This window comes from Plectropomus leopardus, chromosome 5 (genome assembly GCF_008729295.1).
Source record: "Plectropomus leopardus isolate mb chromosome 5, YSFRI_Pleo_2.0, whole genome shotgun sequence".
NCBI classification, from domain to species: domain Eukaryota; kingdom Metazoa; phylum Chordata; class Actinopteri; order Perciformes; family Serranidae; genus Plectropomus; species Plectropomus leopardus.
In genome coordinates this window covers 19445676-19471489 of record NC_056467.1, presented here as the reverse complement: position 1 = coordinate 19471489, position 25814 = coordinate 19445676, and the positions used below count along the sequence as shown (strand labels likewise).

The 25814-nt window shown below is 41.4% G+C and overlaps 3 protein-coding genes across 3 annotated transcripts in view; 2 read left to right on the top strand and 1 right to left on the bottom strand.

Annotated features, from left to right (window-relative positions):
- sipa1l3 (signal-induced proliferation-associated 1 like 3) overlaps nt 1-9141 on the top strand; it is a 92951-nt gene extending 83810 nt beyond the window's left edge. Inside the window, exons 18-24 of the mRNA XM_042486354.1 lie at nt 828-1058; nt 1975-2137; nt 2240-2411; nt 2701-2850; nt 3500-3626; nt 4809-4890; nt 6458-9141. Coding sequence (XP_042342288.1) covers nt 828-1058; nt 1975-2137; nt 2240-2411; nt 2701-2850; nt 3500-3626; nt 4809-4890; nt 6458-6652 — 1120 coding nt within the window. The 3' untranslated portion in view covers nt 6653-9141. The remainder of the gene's footprint in view (nt 1-827; nt 1059-1974; nt 2138-2239; nt 2412-2700; nt 2851-3499; nt 3627-4808; nt 4891-6457) is intronic.
- Nucleotides 9142-12973: 3832 nt separating this feature from the next.
- Nucleotides 12974-18040, bottom strand: LOC121943545 (ribonucleoside-diphosphate reductase large subunit). Its single transcript, XM_042487086.1, has 4 exons — nt 17850-18040; nt 14410-16391; nt 13538-13726; nt 12974-13453 (listed from the first exon to the last, which is right to left on the bottom strand). The coding sequence occupies exons 1-4, from the start codon at nt 17866-17868 to the stop codon at nt 13259-13261; spliced, it is 2385 nt and encodes a 794-aa protein (XP_042343020.1). The 5' UTR covers nt 17869-18040; the 3' UTR covers nt 12974-13258.
- Nucleotides 18041-19061: 1021 nt separating this feature from the next.
- qpctla (glutaminyl-peptide cyclotransferase-like a) lies at nt 19062-25342 on the top strand. The gene is made up of 7 exons (XM_042486760.1): nt 19062-19809; nt 21386-21532; nt 21609-21902; nt 22843-23004; nt 23324-23423; nt 24236-24352; nt 24445-25342. Exons 1-7 carry the CDS (start codon nt 19597-19599, stop codon nt 24588-24590), a joined length of 1179 nt encoding a protein of 392 aa, XP_042342694.1. The 5' UTR covers nt 19062-19596; the 3' UTR covers nt 24591-25342.
- The last annotated feature ends 472 nt before the right edge of the window (nt 25343-25814 follow it).

Sequence of the window (25814 nt, the reverse complement as noted above, 5' to 3'; positions counted from 1 at the left end):
CCCAGCCTTATTTTTTGTGAAGTTTGCTTATTTTCTTTATAATATCTGCTACAGCTGGCAAATGGATAGCCTGGAGTCAGAAAAGAAGGGGAAACGGCTAGCCGGCTTTGTCCAAATGAAACAAAAAGTCACTCACCAGCACCTCTAAAGCTTACTAATTAACACACATGAGGTGGGCTGGTAGGTTCATTTTTGCATATTCCCCAAGGTGTTGAACTACTCATTTTAAATGTCAAAAGGCTGAAACTTATTGCTGGCAATGAAATAATTGAATGCTCTTGAATGCTTAAACCATATAAAATAAAATGCAGAATTTTGAGGACTGAAGTAGTATTTTGTTTATCTTTTTTTGGAGAAAATTATTTTGTCTGCATATTATTTCCTGTGAATTAAATATCTTGTTCCTTTAGATGAAATTAATGTACATTGCACCATCTATCTGTGACATAGTCTGTTGAGTTAACTAAATATTCATCTTTTCCCGTAACGGGAGGCTAGACAATCAGACATTGCCCAGCCTCTGCATAAAATATTAAGTGAACTCATTATACCATAGATGTCATTGCTTCGAATCTTCTTCGCTAATATTTTTTCATGACTTCATAAAGAACAGGCTCTCCCTCCTGTACTACATCTGATATGCATGTAGTTGTCGAGTCCTGTCACTTTCTGTCATCACTTTAAAAGTTACCACTTTATCAGTGTTGGCAAGTTAAATCCAAAAAGCTTTCTGTGACTACCTCTGGTCAAACAGCAGTTTTTATGTTTTACTACTTTGCCATAGATTGTGATGCGTTAATGACATGTATATCTGTCTGTCTGCTCAGGGCCTACACGCCGCAGGGTTACAGGACCCCGACAACTGAGAAAGCTCGGCCCGTTCGAGCTGCTACCACAACGCCAACTTCAGCTCAATTAAGCTCAATCCCTCTGTCCAGCTCCGCCCCAAAGGCCTTTTATGGGAAGAGCAGGCAAACTGCTTGGCAGAATGACGACACCAGCTTGTCACCTTCAAACGCAAACATGACACCCACCTCCGAGAGCAACAACAACAACAAGTAAGTTAGTGACTGAGAGCCTCAGATTAGCAGCTTTGAGGGTGACTGTGGCTCAGGAGGTAGAGCGGGTCATCCACTAATTAGAAAATGACAGTTTGATTCCTGATTCCTTTAGTCTGCATATTGAAGTATCCTTGGAAAAGATACTGAACCCCAAATTGTTCCCAATGGTTGTGCCATGTGATTGCATACGAATGTTTAATCATGTAGCAGGTAATCGAGCCTCAGCCAACAGTGTATGAATGTGTGTATGAATGAGTGAGTGTGACTTATAGTGAAAAACTGCTTTGAGCGGTTTAAAGACAAAAAAAATGCACAATACAAGTGCAAGTGCAAGTGCAAGTCCATTTACCATTTGATTGAGAAACATCTTCACTAATAAAGCTGAGGTTTTGGTTTTTTTTTACCCTTTTTTGACTTTCAGTCACTGGAACATCAGTTTCATTGAGCACACACTGAAATTACATCTAAAACTCTCCATTCTACCTTGATTAAAAATTAAAATGATTGAGTAAAATGATTGAGTAATTTTCAAGAAAAAAAAAGATCAAATGAAAGTATGAGATAATAAGATTAATTTTTCCTAAATATGTAACCCCTGTGTTATTAATGTTATTATCATTTTTTTCTGATTTAACCCATGACGAAAGATTAGAAAACACTGTTCTGATACATGATTATAGGGTCATTTCAGGTATACATAGATCAGTAAGAAATGTAAACGCGGAACAGGTTATATTAATAGAAAGTGCGTCTTCAGTTTGTGTGGGCCTTAAACCATCTCCTAAAATTCTGTCGTGTTAATGGGCTGAACGTGTAAATGGTCAGTGTGGGGAGAAAAGACACTCTATCCTTCGTGTTTTTGGTGCTCATGTCTCATGTCTCATGTCTCATGTCTCATGTCTCATGTCTCCAGGCAGGTGGATACAAACTCAAAGAACGTATTTGGACAACCTCGGCTCCGGGCCTCTCTGAGGGACCTGCGTTCTCCACGACGAACATACAAAAGCACCATCGAAGATGACCTGAAGAAACTGATCATAATGGACAACCCAGGAGAGACGCCACCAAGAGACCCAGTGAGGAACACTTCACACTGGACCGTTATATCAGTCGACAGTCTCACTGTGATGAATTTGCACTCACAGCTCTTTGACCTCTGGTCACTTTTCTCCCTGTAGTCTCCCAGACGAACCTTGCAGCGCACTTTCTCAGATGAGTCGCTGTGCAGCGGGCGTAGAGAGGCCAGCTTCGCCAACTCTGAGAACCCGACAACACCCACTGATGTACTTTTCACCTGCACGCTGCCCACACGCAGACATGCCATCTCCTCCAACCACATGCAGAAGAAGGGTGAGTTTAAACTGCAACAACTGGTGTCACTTTGCTTTGCATGTGGACAAAACTCGTGAAAACGGTGTTGAACGTTCACTGCCAACACTGTTGTCTTCAGTGTTGTTAGCTGCCAAGTTTCTTTCTGTGGGGACCCAAGCAGCTCACCAGTGAGAGAAATCCTGTTTTTTACTGAAATGCACAAGTTATTTGTTGCTTACATAACATGTACAATCTTGTGTGTAGATGTTCTTGTTTCATGCAGAGGTTAGTTCACTCACTGCTGCTGTCTTTGTCTTCTGTCCCTCAGTGCCTCTGTCTGCCTCCGAGCTGTCTCTCACAGAAGTTAGAGACAAAGTTCCCCCCCTGAGGAGGCTCGATCCGGGGTTGATGCCTCTTCCTGACACGGCCTGTGGACTGGAGTGGTCCAGCCTGGTCAACGCTGCTAAGGCCTACGAAGGTGAGGATGGACACACTACAGGGTTAGGTTTGTTGAACTCAGTGTGAGATTGCAGATGTAATTTGTGGGGCTTTGTGGATATTTCTGTAATGATTCGGCTGAAAGCTGCATACGTTATTTGTCTTCACATTAGATTTATATATGGTTTTATTGGTCAATTTAAAGCTAAACAAATCACATTTTCCCAGAAAATAGAACAGCTTATTTTTTACTATAAATTATTAAGGTTTAAAAAAAAAAGTGGAGTTCATTCAATAGATTTCACAAGCGTAAAATTTCAAGTCCCTGGTGGACGTGAGACATTGTCTGGATGTTGGGATTGTCTCGGCTCTTTTGTGTTACACGACACTCCTGAGAAAGAAGGAGAGATCTGTGCATTTATCTACATACACGGTCACCTGCTCTGCTTCCCAGCCACTGTTTCTTTTCTGGGTCTCTTTCTCGTCCCCCGTGTCCTCTGCAACCACAAAGACGATCACAGCTCAGACAAACACACCGGACTCAAGCCAACACTTGATCCATAACCTTACCAGCTGCCAGCTCCTCCTGTGTGAGGTGTGATTGTGTCGTGTGTCCCGAGGGACACTCAAGTAAAAAAGACTCGTCTATGCAGCTTTTTAGAAAATGCGATTATGTGTCTTTGTTGCAGCACAAAGAGCAGTTTCCCTCTTCTCACTGACTGAGCCGCAGTTCGGAGGTCCAGACACGAGACCGGTCATCAGTCCGGTCCAGTTTCAGACTCCTCAGACACCACGGACCACACCGACCTTCAGCAGGTAGGTCAACATGTGGAAGCACATTTTTGCCAATGTGATGAAAACTAAGATCCTTTAAGTCAACATTATATGAAAGAAACTCTCAAAATCATGAGTTAGTATCTAAAAAACGAAAACTATTCACAGTCACAGCTACAGCCAAGTCAGAGTCACCAGTGAAACTAACCTGCACATCTTTGGACTGAAGGAGGAAGGCAGAGAAAACTTATATCGAAATGAGAAATTTTATCAGAGTACTGAGTTATTATCTCAAAAATAATGAGAAAATTTCTCCAAATAATGGAAAAAAATAAAGTATCAAAATAATGACATAGTATCCCAAAATAATGAGAAGCTCTCTCAAAATAATGCGTTAATATCTGAAAAAATAAAAACCTCAAAATTAACAAGTCAGTGTCTAAAAATGAGAAACTTTCACAAAATAACAAGTAGCTGTATCAAATATAATGAGGTAATATCAAAATACTGAGTGTCTCAGAAATAATGAGAAAGTTTGACAAAATAATTGGTCACTTACTGAAATATTATGTTAGTATCAAGATTAGAACATAGTTTCTGAAAATAATGCTTCAGTATTATGTGTCATTATTTCGAAATGCTAAGTCATTTTGATATATTACGTCATAATTTTGATACTAACTTGTTATATTTGAGATACTAACTCATTATTTCACCATAAATGTTTTCATGATAATGGATTAAATGATCTTTTTTCTATCATATTGGCTTCCAAACCATGTTCACTGTTACTCAAAAAAACAGTGTTGTCAAGTGTTGCAGCCAGAGATCTTTATGGATACAACTCTTTGTCATTACTATACTGCCACCTTGTGATAATTTATTTAACTGAATTTGAACTGAATCTCCAGCTTGTGTACTCCACTGTGTATTCTCACGAGAGTAAACAGTTGTTTTAATTGTTGTTCCAGTCTCTGCACTGCCAGACACGGTGGTTTTTTTTTTTTTTTACACCAGTGAGCAGCACTCAGTTTAATTTTATTGAAACTGGAGTTCAAACCGTGTTACTCAAGAACAAATGCACTCACAAAAACACCAGTAAAACCTGTTTTTCTGTGTATGTAGCAACACAAACTGTGCAGCACTGAGTGTGTATTTCTCTTTTCAGAGTGTTGTTATTGTTAGCTCTACATGCAAAGTAACGTGTGCTGTGTGTGTTTACAGCGATGAGGTTCCCAACGACTTGTCTGGTCGACTCTACCACCTGGAAGTGATGTTAAAACAGCTGAACACTGACCTGGAGAGAGTGAGAAACTTTGTTTGTTTGTTTGTTTTTTTTACATTTTTCTTTATTAAACAGTCGATAAAAGTAAAAACACCTGGCAAAGTGTTGCATGCACTCAGCAGGATGCCCACTTTGATTTTTTGATACTTTTATTGTAAATCAGCTTTTTTGCTAAGATGTGTGTTCAAGCTACATAACAGATCCTGTTTTTCTACCTAATTTTTATGTTAGTGTGATCATCAAATTATCAAAGGAATAATTTTACCAAAAAAAGTTTTCCCAGACATTTGGAGATCTGAGATTAATCCTTAAAATCAATTTCTTGAATTTGTGCAAAAACTGAAGTGTAAAAACGATAAGTTTTGAGGTTTTGAGAGGTTGTTTTGTTCCCTCAGGACAAAGCCAGACTAGCAGCTATCACCTGTTTCCAGTTGTTATTCTCAGCTAAGTTAACTCCTGGCTCTAGTTTCTTACCTTTTCATCTGACTCTTAGCAAGAAAGCAAATCAGAGTATCTCCCAAGACTATTCCTTTAATATCAGTAGCCCTTTTTACACAGAGATTGTGCCATAGAGCCACTACAAAGTCTTTATTTACACCGCCTCTGCATTTTTACACAGAACCAAACAAGTCAGTGTGTGATTGTAGACAGCATGCTGGCATTGTGGAAGCAAATCAGCGTGACAAACGTGACATTTATCACAACAGCATCACCCTCTAGTGTGACATATACACATCAGCAACTCTTTCTAAATAATAAAGTTATAACATGTCAAAAACAATCATTTAACATCCTCCCATTTTTTTTTCCAATATGTAGACATTTGCGACCTGTTCTTTTTTTAGTTAGCCACTAACTGCTGCTAGGTGCTTTTTACAGAGTTTCCATGGTCATGGAAAACCTTGAAAAGTCATGGAATTTCACAACCTCATTTTCCAGGCCTGGGAAAATCATGTAATTTGTAAAAATCTTTCATAGTTTTGGAAAGATCTTCCAATAAATAACCTTCCACGTAATGCTACACAACGGCAAATTTGTGGAGCTGAGGATGAAATATTGCTGTAATATTTGTCGATTTGTGATCCGATTTATTTGACATGTTCCATCTCCCGCTTCTCTCTTATGCCCACTAGCTTTAATGTTTAAAAAATGCCAGGTAGATTTGGCAAGAAAAACAAAACATTAACAGTGCTTAAAAAAATCATGAAAAATGTTTTGAAATTTTGTTCAAAAATGTGTGAGAAACCAGTTTTTAAATCTTCCTCAGTGGATCGCATGCATAATATGCAGCCAAAAACATCACATCTATCGCGTTCTTCATGATCCCTTCCTGCCAGCTGTCCCTTTAAAACAAACCTCGATTTAGTGTTGTTACCACTTCCGTTACTGGCTTTAAGGAAAGACAACTCTGTCTGCCCATTCCATGATCATACCTCTTATACAGGATGGCGAGGCGGCATAACGGCGCCATATTTTCGCCTAAAACAGGCAATGTAAAAGGGACTAGGGAAAAACAAAGTTCCCACTAAACTAAAGAAGTCATTGTTTCTCTTCTTCTGTCCTCATTTCACCATCTCTCCACCACCAGGAGAAGCAGGATAAAGTCGTCCTGCTGGCAGAGATGGCCAACCTGAGAGAGAACAACCAGCGCCTGCAGGAGGAGAGCCTGACGGCCAGCGAGCAGCTGCGCAAGTTCAGCAGGCTTTTTAACAACGCCGACAAGACAGAGAGTGACCACGAGGCTCACTCCTTAACACACCAATCTGACTCAAAGACGGAGTGATACCTGCAGAAGAAGAAGAAGGTTGAGACCACAGAGGGAGGGCGACTGTGAGAGTACACTTGCACACACAGTGGCGGCAGAGGTCACACTGATGTCACCTCACTCAGCTTCCACTAGACTGCCTTAAACCGTAGAGAGAGCAAGACAGAAAGATTTTTAAAATGCAACACTCCCACAGACAGAGCAGAGACCCTCCTTCTCTATTCTCTGAGCCTGTTTATTTTTATAAACTGAAGTCTTATATACCTGTAACATATATATAAATACACATGCTACTATGCCAGAGGAGCGAGTCGAAGAGGAGACTGTTTCAGAGAACACTACATCACCTGGAGAGGCCTAATACTGTTCCTGCAGCGAATCAGCCAAAAAAAAAAAAACAAGACTCATTACAGACTGCATCTCCCAGAATGCACTAGAAGTAATGGAAGCTCTACAGACATGGTACTGTAGATACATGCCTGTGGTACAATTGTATCAATATTACTCATATTGTACTGATATTGTCGTACTAAAGAGGTGTGTGTGAGTGTGTGTGCGTAACAGATGGTACAGCGAATACTCAGAAGCATTACGGCACAAAAGTGTTTGTGCACAAAATGCATTTTATGACCCTTTGGCGTGAGTGTGTGATCGAATGCAACCGTCTGCTACCGGACGTTCTGAGTGATGAACAAACCAGTTTACTGTAATATGAAAACTTTTGGGCCACGACATATTTCTTTCCTCCGTTTACATGGATGAACCCGCGGCCCTTTAGATGTGAAACAAGCCATCAGCGTGTTGAGCGAGTGTAAATGATCGATGTCATGAAGCTCAGTGATATAAATAGTATCATATTTCTAATGTAGTGCATTGTTTTGAACTTAATTTTCACTGTTTTCAGCAGTGCTGTGTCATCTCAGATTTAAATGTACTGGATAACTATTTTAACCTTGAGTCGTTACCACAGTACGTCTTTAAAATGATCTCTTTTTCTAGTATTTAAAGCAGGAGTTTGACACTTTGTATTGACTTTAGGGCTGAGAGTTTCCGTTAAATACGTTAAGGCTACAGCCAGCAAATAGTCATTAGTTGAGCATGAAGACTGGTCACACGGGTAAACACACAGCCCAACAAAATCTGCCCCCCAGCATCTCTAAAGCTCACTAATTACTGCCATCCAAAACAGCTTCACATTGTGACTGTGTGTTAGTCGTCATGCAAAATGTGGTCCTTGTGACGCATATTGTAGAGCGAACTACCACAGAAGTGTTTTGTCACGCACCATTAAGCAACTTTCATAGGAATGAACTGGTCTGCCTCCAACCCTGTATCCAGTTCCCTGTATACATCCATGATTGGCCTCTCACTTTACGCCCCTTTTAAGTCATGGATCGGCATCGTGGCTAGTGTGCACAAAATTTCAAACAAGTTAATAATTTTGTGTACAAAAGATTTTTAAAAATCAACTTTTGGGACTTAAGGGGGCTCTATACATCCCTGAATTTAATAGTTATTACTAAACTTGGTATCCTCATGGTATTTAGATATATATATTAAAAAAAAACAAGATTTACCATGTTAGTTAGTAAGCTTTAGAGGTGCCAGTAAGTGAATTTTGTTTCCAGCGAACAGAGCCAGGCTGTTTTCCCATGAATCCAGTCTTTATGCTATGCTAAGCTAAGCTAAGCTAAGCTAAGCATCTGTCGGCTGCAGCTTCATATTTAACAGACAAACATGAGAGTGGTGATTGATCTTCTCTTCTAACTCTTCCCTAGAAAGTTAATAGTTTTCCAAAATTGTCAAACTATTCTTCTAACTGCATCTTCTTTGCATACTAATCAAACTGAAGCTGCCACCAGCTGTAACGTGCGCTTATAGGAAACATTTACTGTACATGAAACTCACTCGACACTGAAGCTCCTTCATATCAGAACCAGTCTGTCTGCGTGTATGAGAGGATTTGTCCTCGTGTTCTGTGATAACCCAAATGAACACAAAAGACACTATTTATACTGCTAGCTTGCTTAACGATATTGTCTACTATATCTATTTTTCATACAGAAATAACGTGTGTTTTTTGGACGCTGGTACTGAACGGACAATACATCCCAGCAGAGGACGACTCTTTCTCTTCCTGTGTTAGTTTGCTGATAAAATTGTACTAAATGATCATCTCCTGCTCTGCCCTGCAGGACGGCTACTTCTCTCTCATCAGGAGCTTTCTTCCCTGCTCTGACTGGAACGGTTGAACTTAAAATCCCAACTCACTCAGGTTCCTCAAGATGCTGTTAAAGGACACTAAACCATCAGTTAGGAGTGGGCGATGTGACGCGTGCAGGTTTCTGTTATGACACAGTTTTTAACACTGTAGTCATCCCTTTAATATTTCTGGGCCTATTTGGTCATTGTTGGCAGCTCAACTAGCAAGATCGCTTTATTGGATTTTTATGATTTAATGCTTTGTTTAAAGGTCCAGTGTGTAGGATTTTGGGGGTATATATTGGCAGAAATGGAATATTATATAATAAGTTAGTTTTCTTTAGTGTATAATGACCTGAAAATAAGAGTTGTTGTGTTCTGTTACCTCAGAATGAGTCATTTATATTTACATAGGGAGCGAGTCCTCTAGTATAGCACATAACAGAAAAAACAGATGCTGACTGTAGTTAGGGCTGTTCGCATTTTCGCATTGGCGACTGTAGTTAGCAGCCCCTTAAAAAACAGGCAGCGTTATGTGTTTTTCAGTGTTCTTTTATTTGTTTAAATCACCTGAGGCCTCATGTACAAAGACTTGCACGGATTTCCTACTGAAACATGGCCTACGCTTAAACTCAGAAAACGTCGTGTGCACAAAAAAATCCATATGTATGACACTGCACTTGCATGAATCCAAGCACATTTCCTTTGTACATCCCAATCAAGGTGGAGCTGAGTGCAGGTGTAGGAGAACCAGACTCCTCCCTCTCCACGCCCCCATTTAAATATGCAAATCAATTTAAATAGGCCCTGCACGTGGGATTCCTCTCTTTGCACCATCAGATAACACAACATAAGCATGAGTAAAACTCCAGGTATACTTTATGTGCAAAACGGATTTACAGTTTCCATTTGTTAATTTTACTCACCTCTATTGTTGTAAATGAACGCAGCGGTGCTCCGGGGAAAAAGGTGAGGCTGATCAAGTCATTTCAAACTTTACGCACGTGTTTATTGACATAATTACACATCGAGAAAGCTCGTAATCTGTAATTTAACCAGCAAAAAACAGCAAGTCACTAACTGAAACCACTGAAAAATTATTACGCTGTGAAGGCAGGATGATATTCAGGGGCGCACATGCTCAATGCGCGTCAGGGGGATTAATATTAGGACAATTAAACGAATGAATTATTTACTCACCAAGAAGCCACCCATTGCGCACCGTGCCATATTATAGCCTGTTCCCAAACATGCTGCTCGTTTGAATGAATGAATCGTGCGTTGATCCAGGCCACCTTGACACAACGTTTGGTAACTGCCTTTGCGCATCACATTTGATCTGTACATTGATCAGATGAAAATGCTTCCTGTTAACATAAATTTATTCACCCTGTGATGGTGCTTTTATAGCAATGTGTGTGCAGTCGATAGCTCCGATTACATTTGGAAAACCAGCTCTCACTACAAAATGCGCTTTAATGCTGGCCTGTTCAACTGCATTGTATGGGAATTTGATATACCTGGCTGACATGCGGACAGCACCTGTCGCTAGGAAGCCCGGTGTGGTCAACACCTGTATGGGCACAGGCGGCGCATGGCTGCTCGCCGTGTCGCGCTCCAAGACCGGCCTCAGCTCCGCGCACAGGTCCAAGAGGATTTGTCCTCGGAAACCTAAAGCGGCTGATAAGCCAGTCGTCAACGCGCGCCCATAAAATCCTCTCGGTCTTTAAATATGCGGTCTCTTCGCACTGCGCAATTTGCAATAACTTATTTTCTGCACTATTTTGCGCATGCTTTTATATCCACTCATCTAATTGCCGACAGGTGGATGTGTTAAAAGTTCAACAGTGTTGTCTGTGATGTGCACATCACGCAGAGTCGTCATTGTTTTGACATTATTAACAGTTTCCCAGCATCACCTCTGAGCGTCGCCAACGAACAAAAGCAATAGAAACGTGCGTACGCCAGCCATGAAGTTGGCGTGGAGCACCGCACATTTCCGCGGTCATTTCACTCTTGATACATCTGAACGTGAGTGTGGAAAAAGGCCACGTTTTTGTGCGTACGCACCCTTTGTACATGAGGCCCCTGGTCCGTTTATTTCCGAGGAAGAGAGGTCTGCGGATTACTTGGCTCCCAGTAAAAACCTCCTGAACAATGAACACTAAAGGAATTCTAACCAGAAGTTTCAGCTGGTTGCAATCTTTAGTCCTCGCCGCTAGATGTCACTATACCGCCCTAAATATTACACACTGTTCCTTTTAAAGTATTTAATCTGCTGGATTAGTTTGAATCAGACAGATATACATTTTCTCAGTAGATTTTACATTAAGTCGACACGCTGTGACAAAAGATTTTTTGAGATCGCCCACTCCTTCTGTCAAAAACACCTAATTTCACTGACACAAGTGTTGCAGTCTGACTCTGACCTAGACAGAAAAATTGCTGTTTTCTGCGGCTCTCATGTTGCCGCCTCCTTTATTCCTCTGCAGCCATTTAGACAGTTTCAAACTGGGCTGTGTAACTTTGATACCAGTGATGTTTATACCTGTATGGACCTATAACGGGGTTCCTCAAAAAGAGCTCCTTTTATTTCGCTTTTGGACATTTTTAGTTCAGGTGACACACTCCTGTTATTCCTCCTTCACTCATGCAGCTTAGCAGGTGTAGCTGTGATTTTAGTATCTGCAGGTGTCATTAGTTTGCTTTTGTAAAAGGGGCAAGGTTTCTTTTTATAGGTCGTTTGTTCATGTTATGTATAATTTTAAGGTATTTATAGCATACACAACAATCCCTGTTGAACAAATCAATAATGCATAATGGTTAATGGTAATATTGTATAACTAGGTTTGTTTTTTTAGATGTTAAATATTTTGATAATTTATTTTTTAACACATTCCCACTGTTGCAGACAATAGTGAAGATAAGAGGGTACTATGTTTTTATTTGTGGATGCCGTTCTACTTCTGATCTCTGTACAAAACTGATTTGTATGATTCCTCATTGTTTTCTATTTTCTGGCATCATCGTTTCCCGTTTGTGCGTCGGCGCTTTCTGCGCGTGGCGGGGGTATATGACGCACAGACAAAACGTTTTGGTTGGACATTGTTTTCTTTGGGTTGTAATAATAACGTGTACATTTAAAAGTGTAAATTATGTTTTCATTATTTTATAAAAAATATATTAAAAATAATAATCAGAACGTTGTCTGATTGACATTTTTTTAAATGTTAGACATCTTTCAGTTCTGACGTTACACAAGTGGTAGTAATTAGGAAGGTAAAAAGTTCTTAGTAAAATTCAATCTTAATTTGTAAAGTTCTTGGAAGAAACTAGTATCCCGTACACACTATGTACTTTTTACAAATACAAATAATGTAATTTGTCATTTTTAGCACTTTTTCAGTGAATTCCTTGTTTATTTTAAGATTTTCACAGGTAATTTTCTTAGACATTTGGACTTTTTAATTTTTGGGCCATTTCTTATTAAGTTGCACACTGCATTCTTTCCATGTTTTGGAAAGAAATCAGTTTGCTCAGTTTTCAAAAGGTCAAGCGTGTGAAATTACTCGATTATTGTACCATTGGGGATATGCAGCAAAAAAAGGAGAAACTCTTTTGCAGTCAAAATTGCTAAATATTTTACTAATTACATACTCAAGAATTTCTGCTCTTCTCTCATCATTGTAAGCATTTTCAGTTTTGGACTGCTGTTCCAACAACACACCCTTTAAGGCTATTGTAAGAAGCATTTTTCACTATTAAAAAAAAAAAATGTCTGCTAAAAAAAAAAAAAAAAAAAATTTAACTGAGCAATGTTCTTCAGTATATTTATTTTTACCAACACCACTGTTGAATCTGACATACGATGCACATATTGTATGCATTTCTTATTTATGTATTCATTGTTTTGAACATGTAGCATAGATCATTTTTATATTTTCAACCTTAAATACTCAGATTATACATATTCTATTTTTTTATACATTTTACATTCTGATTGATGCATATATTTTTCTTGTTTTAATACTTGTTTCTCTCTATAATTCTGTTGAACATCAGAGCAACTGTAGCGTATCAGTTTTTTAAAAATAATTTTTTAAATTTCCCCAGCTCACACAAACACACTTAAACAACTTGCATGTAAAACCTTTTATTTTCTATAACAAAGTTATTTTATTCCCAACATAAAACACATTTTGAAGTAAGTACTTGCTTTCTCGTGTGACAACAGTGAGTCGACAGAGCCCTTTAATAAAATTAATTCTATACACTCTGAGCAGCTCGTGACGGTGACGTTAATGAACAATGATAAAGTTCTGGATTTGTTACAGGTTTAGTTCGACAACATCGGGCTTCAGATCGAGTGCCAGCAGGTACATTTACATGTTGACCTGAAGCTTCAGCGGAGAGAGGACACGTTTACGATCCGCACATGAGGCACTCGTCTCGGTTCTGCAGAGAGCACACCATGGCAGCAACGTTACGCTCTTTGATCTCCTCCTCTGTGGCCTTGACCGGCTCCTGCGCCTCCTTCAGCTTCTCCTTGTTCAGCGTGAACTGGATGGGGTTCGCAGCAGGCTTCGTCCGCAGGTAGTACATCCCCGTCTTCAGACCCTGAGGTGAGGCGAGACGCGAGTTTAACACGTGCTGCATGCTTATTCGTAAGTTCTCTCTGTTCATCCTTCTGTTCTCACTCACCTGTTTCCAGCCGTAGAAGTGCATGCTGGTTAGTTTGCCGTAGTTGGGCTCTGCGATGTGGATGTTCAGGGACTGGCTCTGGTCGATGAAGGCGCCGCGGTCAGCAGCCATCTTGAGCACGGTCTTCTGGGAGATTTCCCAAACGGTTTTATACAGCTGCTTCAGATCATCTGGAATCTCATCGATGTTCTGTTGAGACAAAACATTTATTTACAATTTACGGTAAATTTGAGTCGTTTTTTGAACAAAAACTATCAAACATTAGCTTGTACCAGGTCCTTAATTATGATTTTCTATTCCTTTTTTTTTTTTTTTTTTAAATAATAGTAAACTTAATATTATAGGTTTTAGAAAAAAAACAAAACAACTTTAATGTATCACTTCAGCCTCTGGGAATTCAGGTTGGGCAATTTTGTCATTGAAAGTTGCAGCCTTACACAATATCTAACCTCCCAGTACAAATACGAGAAAATGAACCAACTGAAGTATTTCAGTAATACTTTTTTGTGCAAAGGTTAATCAGAACTAGAGCAGGACCAATTAGTCAGTTTAAGACAATTAAACCACCAGCTATTTTTGATAATCTCTTAATCACTTCAGTCATTTTTCAAGCAATAATGTCAAAAATCTGCCGGTTATCATCCTGTGGATTATTTTCTCAATTCACTGGTTAGTTGTTTGCTCTATACAATGACATAAAAAGGTAAAATTGTGTATTAGTGTTTCCCGAAGTCCAAAGATGGCGTTCTCAAAGTTTTTACTTTCGTCCGAAACTCAAAGACTTTCAGTTTACTGTCATAGAGAAGTAAAGAAACCAGAGAGTAGTCAAAATTAAGAAGCTTTAAATCAGGTTTTCTTCTTCTGTGTTTTACCTGAATGGAGCCGTTGTGGGCGATCAGCTGGTTCTTCATCTCCTCGCTCCACAGTCCGCGCTCCGTCAGGTCTTTGAGCAGATGAGGATTCACAATCTGGAACTCTCCGGAGAGCACCCTGCGAGTGTAGATGTTGCTGGTGTACGCTTCGATGGACTCGTTGTTGCCCAGGATCTGGGCGGTGGAGGCGGTGGGCATCGGGGCGAGCAGCAGGCTGTTCCTCACGCCGTGCTTGGCGATCTTCTCCTTCAGCAGCTTCCAGTCCAACAGGTCGGTGGGCGTCTTCTGCCACATGTCGTACTGCAGGACGCCCTTGCTGACGGGAGAGCCTTCGTAGGTCTCGTAGGGGCCGAGCTCGGCGGCCAGCTCGCAGCTCGCCTCCAGCGCAGCGTAGTAGATGGTCTCAAAGATCTGGACGTTCAGCAGCTGAGCTTCTGGGCTTTCAAACGGGTAACGCATGAGGATGAAGGCGTCCGCCAAGCCTTGAACGCCGATTCCTATCGGCCTGTGGCGTTTGTTGGACTTCTCCGCCTCGGGCACTGGGTAGTAGTTTATCTCGATGATTTTGTTCAAGTTTCTGACGATTACTTTGGTAACTTGTGCTAGTTTCTTAAAGTCAAAAGTCCGCTCGGGGGTGACGTACATGTTGAGCGCGATGGACGCCAGATTACAGACCGCTACCTCGTCGTCGCTGGTGTATTCGACGATTTCTGTGCACAGGTTGCTGGACTTGATGGTGCCCAGATTCTGCTGGTTACTCTTCCTGTTGCAGGCGTCTTTGTAGAGCATGTATGGCGTTCCAGTTTCTGTCTGGGACTCGATGATGGCGTGCCACAGCTGCTGAGCCTTCACCACACGCTTGACTCTCCCCTCCTTCTCATAGGAGGTGTAGAGCTTTTCAAACTCCTCCCCCCAGCACTCGTCCAGCCCGGGACACTCGCTGGGACACATCAGGGACCAGTCTCCGTTACTCTCCACTCTCTTCATGAACAGGTCGGGGATCCACAGGGCGTAGAAAAGATCTCTGGCTCTCTGCTCCTCCTTTCCCGTGTTCTTTTTCAGCTCCAGGAAGTCAAACACATCAAAGTGCCACGGCTCCAGGTACATGGCGAAGGCTCCGGGCCTCTTGTTGCCGCCCTGATCGACGTAACGCGCCGTGTTGTTGTAAACTCTCAGCATAGGGACGAGCCCGTTGGAGTTTCCGTTGGTGCCAGCGATGTAGCTGCCTGTTGATCTGATGCAGCTGACCGCCACACCGATTCCTCCGGCTGACTTGGAAATGAGCGCGCACTGCTTCAGCGTGTCGTAAATGCCTTCGATGCTGTCGTCTTTCATGGCGAGCAGGAAGCAGCTGGAGAGCTGCGGCCTGTTGGTTCCTGCGTTGAAGAGCGTAGGGGAGGCGTGCGTGAACCACTTCTCCGACAGCAGGTTGTAGGTCTCGATCGCTGCGTCGATGTCGGTTTTGTGGATCCCGACGGACACTCTCATGAGCATGTGCTGGGGCCGCTCGGCCACTTTGCCGCTGATCTTCAGCAGGTAGGAGCGTTCCAGAGTCTTGAAGCCGAAGAAGTTGTAGGAGAAATCTCTGTCGTAAATTATGGCGGAGTTCAGGCGATCTTTGTTCTCAAGAACGATGTTGAGCGTCTCCTTGGAGATCATGGGAGAGTGGCGTTTATTTAAGGGGTTGATGTAGTTGTACAGGTCCTCCATCACCTCACTGAACACCTTCTTCGTCTCTTTGTGCAGGTTTGAGACGGCGATCCGTGCGGCGAGGATGGCGTAGTCGGGGTGTTTGGTTGTGAGAGTGGCGGCGATCTCCGCAGCCAGCGTGTCGAGCTCTACGGTGGTGACTCCGCTGTACAAACCCTGGATCACCTTCATTGTGATCTGGGCCGGATCCACAAAGTCGGAGTTCAGGCCGTAGCATAGCTTCTGGATGCGAGAGGTGATTTTATCGAACATGACGCGCTCTTGGCGTCCATCTGAAAAGTGGAAAAAAAAAAAAATTCTCAGTATAACCCATCACCACTGACTCGAGCTGTCAGTGAGTAAAATTATAAAATCAGTAAACAGTTAAGACCTAACTATTAGCTTCCTCAATAAGGGTCCTGCCAGTGTTGTGCCAGTTTTTCGTGAGTAAGGTTTTTCAAAACAAAATACACTTTGAGCTAATACACAAAATTTTATATAAACTTCTAACATTTTATTTGTTAACTCAATTTTATTTGCACCCAATGTCTTTTTATCAGAATAACTAAACTATCTTTTTTCTCCACTGTCCATTTTCCTCTTAATCATTTCCTGTTACGACTCTTAAGCCACACAGGTGGAATATTCATTTTAAATATAAAAGCAAACTGTGTCCATTAGTCTGAATATATTTGATGAAATAATTATAAATCTCATTAGGTAATTCATTAACATAGTCAAAAGAGTCATACTGCAATGTAATATTAAAGGTGTTACGTTAAAATCTTACTAAAGTAAAAGTACAAAAGTTTTATTAATATACTTAAAGTAATACAAGTAAAAGTATTAGTGGATTATAATTATTGTGTACATTATCACTTTAATATAGAGCTGATGAGGGTGGGGCTGATGTTTATTACTTTAGAGACTGCTGGGAAGCTTGACCTATAATCATGTTTTACATTAATTGGTTGATTTATATTCTGTGTAAATAATCAATCAGCAAAATCACTAAAGCGCTCAAATAAATGCTGAGCATTAAAAAGTGCAATATTTGCCTCTAAACTGTGATGGAGTAATGTCAGAAGTACAATGTAACATAAAATGGAAATACTCGAGGAAAATATATTTGTAGCTTCAAGGCCAGCCACCTACCTCCCCTGATAAATACAGAACAGTCCCTAAGCTAAGAGTAAAGACAAAGAGCTGCACTCTTCCTGTCCGACAAAAGTGCACAACAGAGATATTAACTAACATTTCTGCCTATCGGAACTTCATTATGGGCCATAATGGCATTCAGGTAGACCTTTATAACTTTATCTTTTGGCGCCAACTATGACAAAGACGTCCGATTATAAACACCTAAAGCAAGAGAGCTCAGAAAATACATTTTAATAAGTAGACGTTCATTTGAATGGACATCTGATAAACAACGTGAAGCTTCTGTACGTATGTTTGTTGATTTGGCGGTAATCAGTTTAATAAAAGTCTGACTGTAGCCTGCTGTTCAACACTTGATCACTAACGTTAGCCTAACTAAGTTAACTCGCTACATGCTAACGTTAGCTAAAGGCTTCACGCTGCTTTCCTCGAGCATGGCCTGTAAGTTTCGGTTGTCTTTAACGACATCGGTGAGGTAGAGGCGGCAGATCAGTCGCTGTCATCTCTCATCACCGGTCGAGCCACATTTCTGACAGTCGTATCAGCGAAGACACCTGCGGCCTGAGCCACGTCAAAACAAAACAGCTCACCTCGCTTGATCACGTGCATGCTGGCGGAGTTTGACGTTACTCGTCTCCCGAGAAAACAGCAGCTGTCCAGCTACAACTTCAACTTCTCCTCGGTGTCAAAACTGCGCGGCTGAACACGAACTCAGTCCAGGCTCAGAGGGGAGAAAGCGCGAAAGACTCGCGAAAATCCCGCTAACGTCGCATTTGTACGGAAGGCGTAACTACCGTAAACGGAGATGGAACAGCGTTTTGACCAATCAGAGGCGAGAAAACGCGGGCCTTCATGTCCGTGGACCAATCACAGCCGTTTAAAACGTCAGCTTCCTTTTCCGCTTATTTTCGCGGATGGAAATCTGGCGGGAGATAGAAGTAGGTCATATAACATGTTTTGTTTTGTTCTGATGTAAGATCACTTGCCATCGTTCATATAACGCTAATAATGTATTTAATCTGTTATCAACATCATTTTCTTGATCACATCCACCTCCGCGTGTAGAAATTATGGCAAGTACGCTCCCAGGAAACGCATCAAATCAAATAAACAGAGCAGGGAACAAAAAGAGGAGACTGATGCAATGATTTTGGGTGGATATGTAAGGGGAAAGGACGTTTAAGAAACAAGGTTATTTAAAATATAGTTGACTAATGCACATTCATGAACATGTTTAAATCATACCCAGATGTAACATAACTGGATGAGAGCAAGAACAGGCTCTCTATGATGAGGGTGTCTAATATTGTATCAATAGTTATCGTGATTGAGTGGTTTTTTTTGTTGAAAATAAGAATGTGGGCTTCGTTGTTAATATTGTCTTTTTATTGGGAGGTTTTTCATAGACCACAGAAATGCCCTTCAAGATAAAAACCCAGTTTGAACTCTGAAAGAATAAGTTACAACTCTTGAGTAAATCACTCAAACTTGTTAAAGAAAAGAGAGCTCTTAAGTTGTTTTAATTAAATATGTTTAAGCTAATTTGAGATAACCTTGTTTTTGTCTTTGTTTTGTTTTTATATTTTTATGTTGTTCTGTTTTTAACACTTTGTATGTGGTCTTCATCTTTGTTTGCTCTATCTGAGACAGAAGCTATTTGGTCAATAAGACCTAAAATTTTCCGGTTTTTTTCTCGTTTGTTTGTACTTAAAAAGCTCTTAATACAGAAGGAGAAAAATAATATACTGTATGTCCTCCTTCCTGTCAGTAGGTGGCGGTAGCGCACCACAGAGCTGTTTATCTGGAAAAAATAGAAACCTAAAAGAAGTCACTCCACTTGATTAGAAACCAGAAACCAAGGCGTTGTATCCTAACAAGAGACGTTACATTTGTACATTTTGCTCCGGAAGAGTTAACACAAGTTTGCTCCAGGAGCTTTTTGTTGCACTTGTTCTCATCAGTGTCTGTCAGCTGATGAAAATGACTTTAAGACAACAGTGAAGAGTTTCTCTCCGCCAAACCTCGATCTGTTTATGAGGAAGATATTTCTTTTTAGTTTGATTTAGCATCTCTGAAGTTATTGATGCATTCAAAGATCTGGGCTGCCGGAGCCGCATTGAAGATTGGGATCACAGACGAAGGATGGGGGATTGTGTTGATTGTGTTGAGACTGTTGCAAATGTAAGAGCCGTGCTGACAGACAGCCAGTTTCCCCTGGAGGCTGCTCCAGCGCTGCCTCGACTTCCTGTGTGATCTCCCTCCTGCATGATCCACAAGTCGGTTTGGACACGTCGCTGTTAGGACTGCCTGCTCGACGCTGCATCGTCCCAGTCAGTCATGTCCAGGTCCAACCGGCGGTACAAGTCTCTGCAGCAGAGCAACGGCAGCGGCTCTCTCCCCGGCTGTGACCGGGTGCGGATGCCCCGGGCCCGGGTACTGCTGCTCTGCCTCCTCGGGGTTCTGGTGCTGGCGGTGGTGCTGGGGGTCTACCTGTCAAACGACACCACAGATGTTAACCGCATGCCAGCTGCTGATCTGACCAAAGACAGGGTAAGAATTAGATACGCAGACTCTAAAACTTCACCTGTGTGTTGTGAATGAGTTCACTGTCACTGAAATATTATAGCAACAACCAGATTATGTTGCATCGTCTGGATTTCTGTGTTATAACATCTCATAGTAACCAGATATGAGAGGTGACAAAGCAGAACTATGAGCGTTGGATTTCCATTTGTTTCAATTTGATACATTAAATGACCAGTGAGTAATGTTCATCTAGTAAGTAAAAGTTAAAAAAAAAAGAGAAAAAAATAAAAATCCTCAATAAAAATGCTTATGATTGCCTTCTCCCTTCTCAAAAAATATATAATGTACACGTTTTAATTAAAAACTTTTACTGTTGTACACAAGTTGTCTCTTACTTAAGTGGTTTTTCAACTTTTTTGTGTGTGTAAAAGACCCCTAAATTGATACACATTAGTTCCTGAACCCCCATTTGAAAAGATTTAATTTCAGGGACCTCCATCTGAAAAGATTTTGGTATTTAGATACAACTACGACCATAATTGTATAGTTACAAATAGAATACATATCCACAACAATCCACAACAGATTGTTGTGGTAAATTAAATATTGAGTGTTCTCCAGTGTGTGGATGTTTATTCTCTTTATTACGTTAACATATTTTTTTCCGACACCTGGCCTCAAAACAGGTTGGATGTGCACAAGAACTACTCTGCTGATCTTCATCATTTTATAGTCGTCAACTACAGATGAGGAGATAACTGAGGAGGAGATGAAACTTTTGATCAGAATAGTCACTCTCATGACTGTTAGGGTGCTTTTCATTACACTAACGTCTCTCCTTGCTCATTTCACGTGTGTCTTAGCTGCCCAGCGAGGATGCCAGAGAGATATGAGAGAGACATGTAGGACACACCTGTGTTTCCTTATTCAATAAGTTCCTCCAGAGACCACCTCTCTCCCTGCTCCTCGTCTCTCTGGATGCATCTAAAGCCCTTTTCACACAGAGATGTCACTACAAGGCCACTACCAACTCCCTTCTTTATCCCTCCTTTGGTATCATTCTGCTCCAGTGTGTGATTTTAGACAGCATGCTTGCGTCGCAGAAACAAAAGATGTGTGACCTTTAACACAAAGGCCTCTTCTGCTAGCGTAAGATATAACATACACGTCAGCAGTATTTTCTAAACAACAACAATGACATAACATGTCAATAACAATCATTTACCGCCTCTGTTATATGACGGCTGATCTCCTAACTAATATGAATGAGGAAAACATGACACAAAAAGCTTATCAGGAAAATAATAAATAACACTGTGATAAAAAGAGGAGAAATCCTCCTCAAAAACATGCAAGAGATGCTGTCTATGTACAGAGTAGACTGGACAGAAATGACAACTTTTAGTCGCTGTCACCTGTCAGACCACTAAACCTCCTGTACCACAACGACCTGGAAAAAAAGAGAAATTCTTTCTATTCACTCTCGGGGCTGTTACACTTTTCTGCCTAATTTTCTGATCACAAAATACATTATCTTTCTTGCCTTTCTTGTTCCCGCATTTGAGTTGTAATCACTAATATACTCCCCCTTTCAATCCAGTTGTCCCACAAACCCAGCAAGTGCTCTCCAGCTCAAATCCGCCGTCTGGCCTCTCAGGTGGATGGTACCCGCCTGTGGGAGACCCACCTGAGGCCCATCCTAATAGAGAGACTCCCAGGGACACAAGGCAGCCTGGCTGTACAGCAGGTGTGTAAATATTTATAGTTTCTTCTTATTTATTTCCCTCGCTCGTCTTTAATGCGCCCTCTCTGCTCTGTTTCAGCACATCACCTCCACTCTGTCCTCGCTGTCTGCCGGCTGGGCCGTAGACTTAGACTCCTTCCAGTCTTCGACCCCTCGTGGCCAGGTCACTTTCACCAACATCATCGCCACTCTGGACCCTTCGGCCCCTCGCAGGCTGCTCCTGGCCTGCCACTACGACTCGAAGGCTCTTCCCCCAGATCCCCGGGCCCCAGAGAAAGTGTTTCTGGGGGCCAGTGACTCAGCAGTGCCATGTGCTATGATCCTGGAGCTCGTCACCTCTCTGGATGCCCAGCTCAGATCATTCAAACAGCAGGTAAGTGCTCAGTTGTGAATTAAATAATGTGAAGATAGACCTTCATTGGTATTAAATTGACTTAAATCAAATTTTGAAAAGTCTTAAAAATGCTCAGATATGGGAAGTGGGATTTTCCGACTGCTTTTTCTGACATTGCATAGTAAAATCTCAAAACAATCGGCAACATTATAACTTCATTTTCTTAAACTCCTCACTATGGGAATCCAAGCTTCAGAATCTCACATGCAGATTTAGAAACACAAAATCCTCCAGAAAATGCCAGATATTTCCCACTTCTGATTATTAAACCAAGTAGATATCTTTATCATAATATAACATGTCTGTTGTCTTACACTTTAAAAATGGTTGTTTTCCAACATGTGATGTAGATAATCTAACATTTTTTCACAGGACAAAAAGATCATGTTTAATGTTACAATAAACATTTGTGTTTCTTTAATTTTGGTTATTGGAAAATTGATCTTTAACTTAATTTGGTGTAGCATAAAAAGTCTTAAAAAGTATTAAATCTACCTCGCCTTATGTTGTAGGAACCCTGTCGTGTGTTGACGTCCTGGCAGTTTGCAGTAGTTTGCACTAAGATTTTTGGAACAGAAGTTGACGGATTAGTTTCCTATTTCTTGCAATCCTTCCCATGACAAAGAGAAAATGCATGAGATGCTGACGAGCAGCTTCTCTCTTTTTCCCCCTTTCTCCTTACTCTCTCATTTTGTCCCACTGGCTCTGTGCCTGCAGTGGAGGAGAGAAAATGCTGACCTCAGCTCCTTGTTTTCTTTGCAGCAGTCATCTGTAAATAGCAGTATCTCTCAGGAGGCTGTGATTTATGTAGTTACTGTAGCACTACACACTGCAACATCACTGCAGAAAAGGAAACTGGCCTCAGTTCCTGCTTTTCTTTGGAGTGCATTTTAATTTCTCTCCTCCTTTTCTCCCCTAGAAACTTCCAGTGTCTCTTCAGCTGGTGTTTTTTGACGGGGAGGAGTCATTTGAAGAGTGGACGGCGACAGACTCGCTGTACGGCTCCCGTCACCTGGCAGAACGCATGGCCAACACGCCTCACTCTGCAGGCTCCACACACACCACCATGCTTCAGGCTGTGGTGAGCAAAACGGAAACACACATCCTTCATGGTTTCTAGACACACTGTAAATTATGAATGAGCAGGCCAAATTTAGCAGACTTCCCAAACAACAGACTGTTTTAAACCCAGGAATAGCAGCAGGTCTATCATGTCTTCATGGACTGACCCTCGTACTTTATAAAGTCATTTAGGATACGTTTGACTTTAAATTTAACAGCCCGAATGTACTTACAGTCTTCACCCCTCTCGTCATGTAACTAAACACGACTGTTCCTTTGAGTGTTTCGTACTTACTAAAATATTCAGCAGCCATTTTTGACTTTGACTTTCCCTCTAGGACCTCTTTGTACTGCTGGACCTTCTTGGCGGTCCTGATCCACTGATCGCCAATCACTTCGATAACACAGCCCGCTGGTTTGATCGTCTGATCGCTGCAGGTGAACACCGACATTTTCATGACTGTTTAAAAGAACAGTTCAGCACAAAATCAAGCGCACATATTTCTCCTCTTACCTGCAGTGCTGTGTATCAGTCTAGACTGTTTTGTCGTGAGTTGTGAGTGTGGAAATATCTGCTATAGCGATGTCTGCCTTCTGTCCAAAAAAAATGGAACTAGATAGCACTCGGCTTGTGAAGCTCAAAGCACCAAAAAAACCCATTTTAAAAACTCAACAGAAATGTTCCTTTTCAGAAATCATGACCCAGTTACTCAAAATAGTCCACAGACCTCGTTGTGAGTAGATTCATGTAGGAACTATTTTCCCTCTTCTGAACTACACCTGCCAAATATATCACAGCTCAGAGGGAAACATGAATCTACGCCATGGATGTGTAAACTAACGAAAACTGGATACAGCATTGGAGGCTTGGCCCCATTCATTCCTATGAAAGTTGGTCAGTGGTGCATGAAACCCCCAAAAATCCGATTTCCAGGTATAAAGTTACCCTGATCTTTCATAATCACACTGGCGTTTCCTTTAACCCTGCCTTCCAGCCGCTCGGCATCAGGGCTCAGTCAATTAATAAAAGCAGGAAAAGATTTAGATTTAGTCCCATTATATTGAAAAGAAGGCAGACATCTCTACAGCCGATATCTCCTCAAGCAGGAACTCACACCAAAACAATCTAGATTGATAAATAGCACTGCAGGTAGGAAGAAAAATGTTGATTATTTTAGGGTGAACTGGCCCTTTAAAATTCCCTTTCTATTTTGTGCCTTAACTCTGTCTTCACCCCACTACTCGCACAGAAAAGAGGCTCCATCGTCAGGGTCTCTTGACATCTCACCCTTCAGAACAGACGTATTTTAGGAAGGACGTGTACCTCGGCCCCGTGCAGGACGACCACATCCCCTTCCTTCACAAAGGTGAGTTTTCCAACTGCTGCAGATTTGTTTCGAGTATAAAACACACACTGTCAGTCATCATCGCTATCTTCCTCTTTTCCACACACACTCAGGTGTCCCTGTGCTACACGTCATCGCCACTCCCTTCCCACAGTTCTGGCACACACTGGAGGACACTGAGGAGAACATGCACCGACCCACTGTGGTGAACCTGACCAAGATCATGGCCGTGTTCCTGGCAGAGTATCTGGGCTTCTGAACACAAAACACGGACACGTATTTGTGGTGAAGGTACTCACTTTTTACATGCTACTGGAAGTTTGTCACACTGGTGACAAGAAATCACTAAATGACCAGCATGAATTGGACGTAAACGCACAAAAGAAGAACTTTTTGAAAAAAAAAAAAACAAAACCTAAACTGACGGGACACCAGCTAAAACTCTACCAAAGACTTGGTCCTGCTGGACAAACCAGAGTCCTTGGTTTCACGTCAGGGTTGAGTTGGAGGCATTTGTCCAAATGTCTGGGTGTGTGATGTGAATAAAAAAAGGGGTCTTGATTATTTAACATTAATATTAAAATGTTAATAGTTCTAAATATTGGTACCAGATGAAGAATTGGGGAGCTTTGTGAATTCAGAAGCACTCTAAATTTATTTTTTTTTACTTAATTCCTGTGAAACAAATCAAATCATTCATCAATCATCAAATCGTAGTTTTAACATTTATCTCCCCACGTTATTATGATGTCTTAAAGACAGCCTTTGTGGTGAGTCGAGGTCTCTGAGCTGCTGTGAACGCTGGGTCATATCTGTGAATAATTCTCGCCCTTTACTTGGATCGTCTCGGCCTTACAACCTGCTGTGATTGAATGCTAGCTATATCATATGGCTGTACTGCACATTTTGTGACGGTCTAACGATTAGATTGGAGTGGAAACCCAGCAAATGTTACTAACATCTTACAAAAGGTGTAGCGACAAATCTGCAATAAAGTTAAAGTGTTTTTTATTGAGTTTCTTTTAGAATTTAATGCAATTTGGGGGGAAACAAACACTGAAAATGCTGTGTGTACAGGACATGTGGGAGCATTTTACTATTATAGAACAGTGTTATCGTCCCTTCGACACAGGCAGGCATATCTGAAGTCCAACCCGCGGTCCAATCAAGGCCCACTGACCGATTTTACACGGCCCGCAGCTTGTTTTTCAAAATATACTAACTGGCAGAACTATGAGAGTTTGTAGACATGCAGCGAGTAGTGCCTACGCAGGTGGAACTAATGCGTTTCATAAACGGTAAACAAGCAAACTAACAGTTACCCAGCAGCAGACATTTCCTACGAGGCAGATACAAAGAGGTATAAAGTCAACAGCGAGGGCCGCCACAGTCAGGAGGGTGTTTGGATACCTTTTTGACTGAAAGATGAACAGGTGTGTTTGTCTCACTGGTATGTGATTTTTATGCCTCTGTGCTAATCATA

Bases quoted from the DNA above. Each gene is read 5' to 3' on its own strand.
- LOC121943545 (XM_042487086.1), bottom strand. The intron at 13,727-14,409 runs GTAAAACACAGA...TTGTCTCAACAG, and splicing joins CCCACAACGGCTCCATTCAG to AACATCGATGAGATTCCAGA. The intron at 13,454-13,537 runs GTGAGTGAGAAC...GCCTCACCTCAG, and splicing joins ACTTCTACGGCTGGAAACAG to GGTCTGAAGACGGGGATGTA.
- qpctla (XM_042486760.1), top strand. From the start codon at position 19,597: ATGTCCAGGTCCAACCGGCGGTACAAGTCTCTGCAGCAGAGCAACGGC. The intron at 19,810-21,385 runs GTAAGAATTAGA...CTTTCAATCCAG, and splicing joins CTGATCTGACCAAAGACAGG to TTGTCCCACAAACCCAGCAA. The intron at 23,005-23,323 runs GTGAGCAAAACG...CTTTCCCTCTAG, and splicing joins CCACCATGCTTCAGGCTGTG to GACCTCTTTGTACTGCTGGA.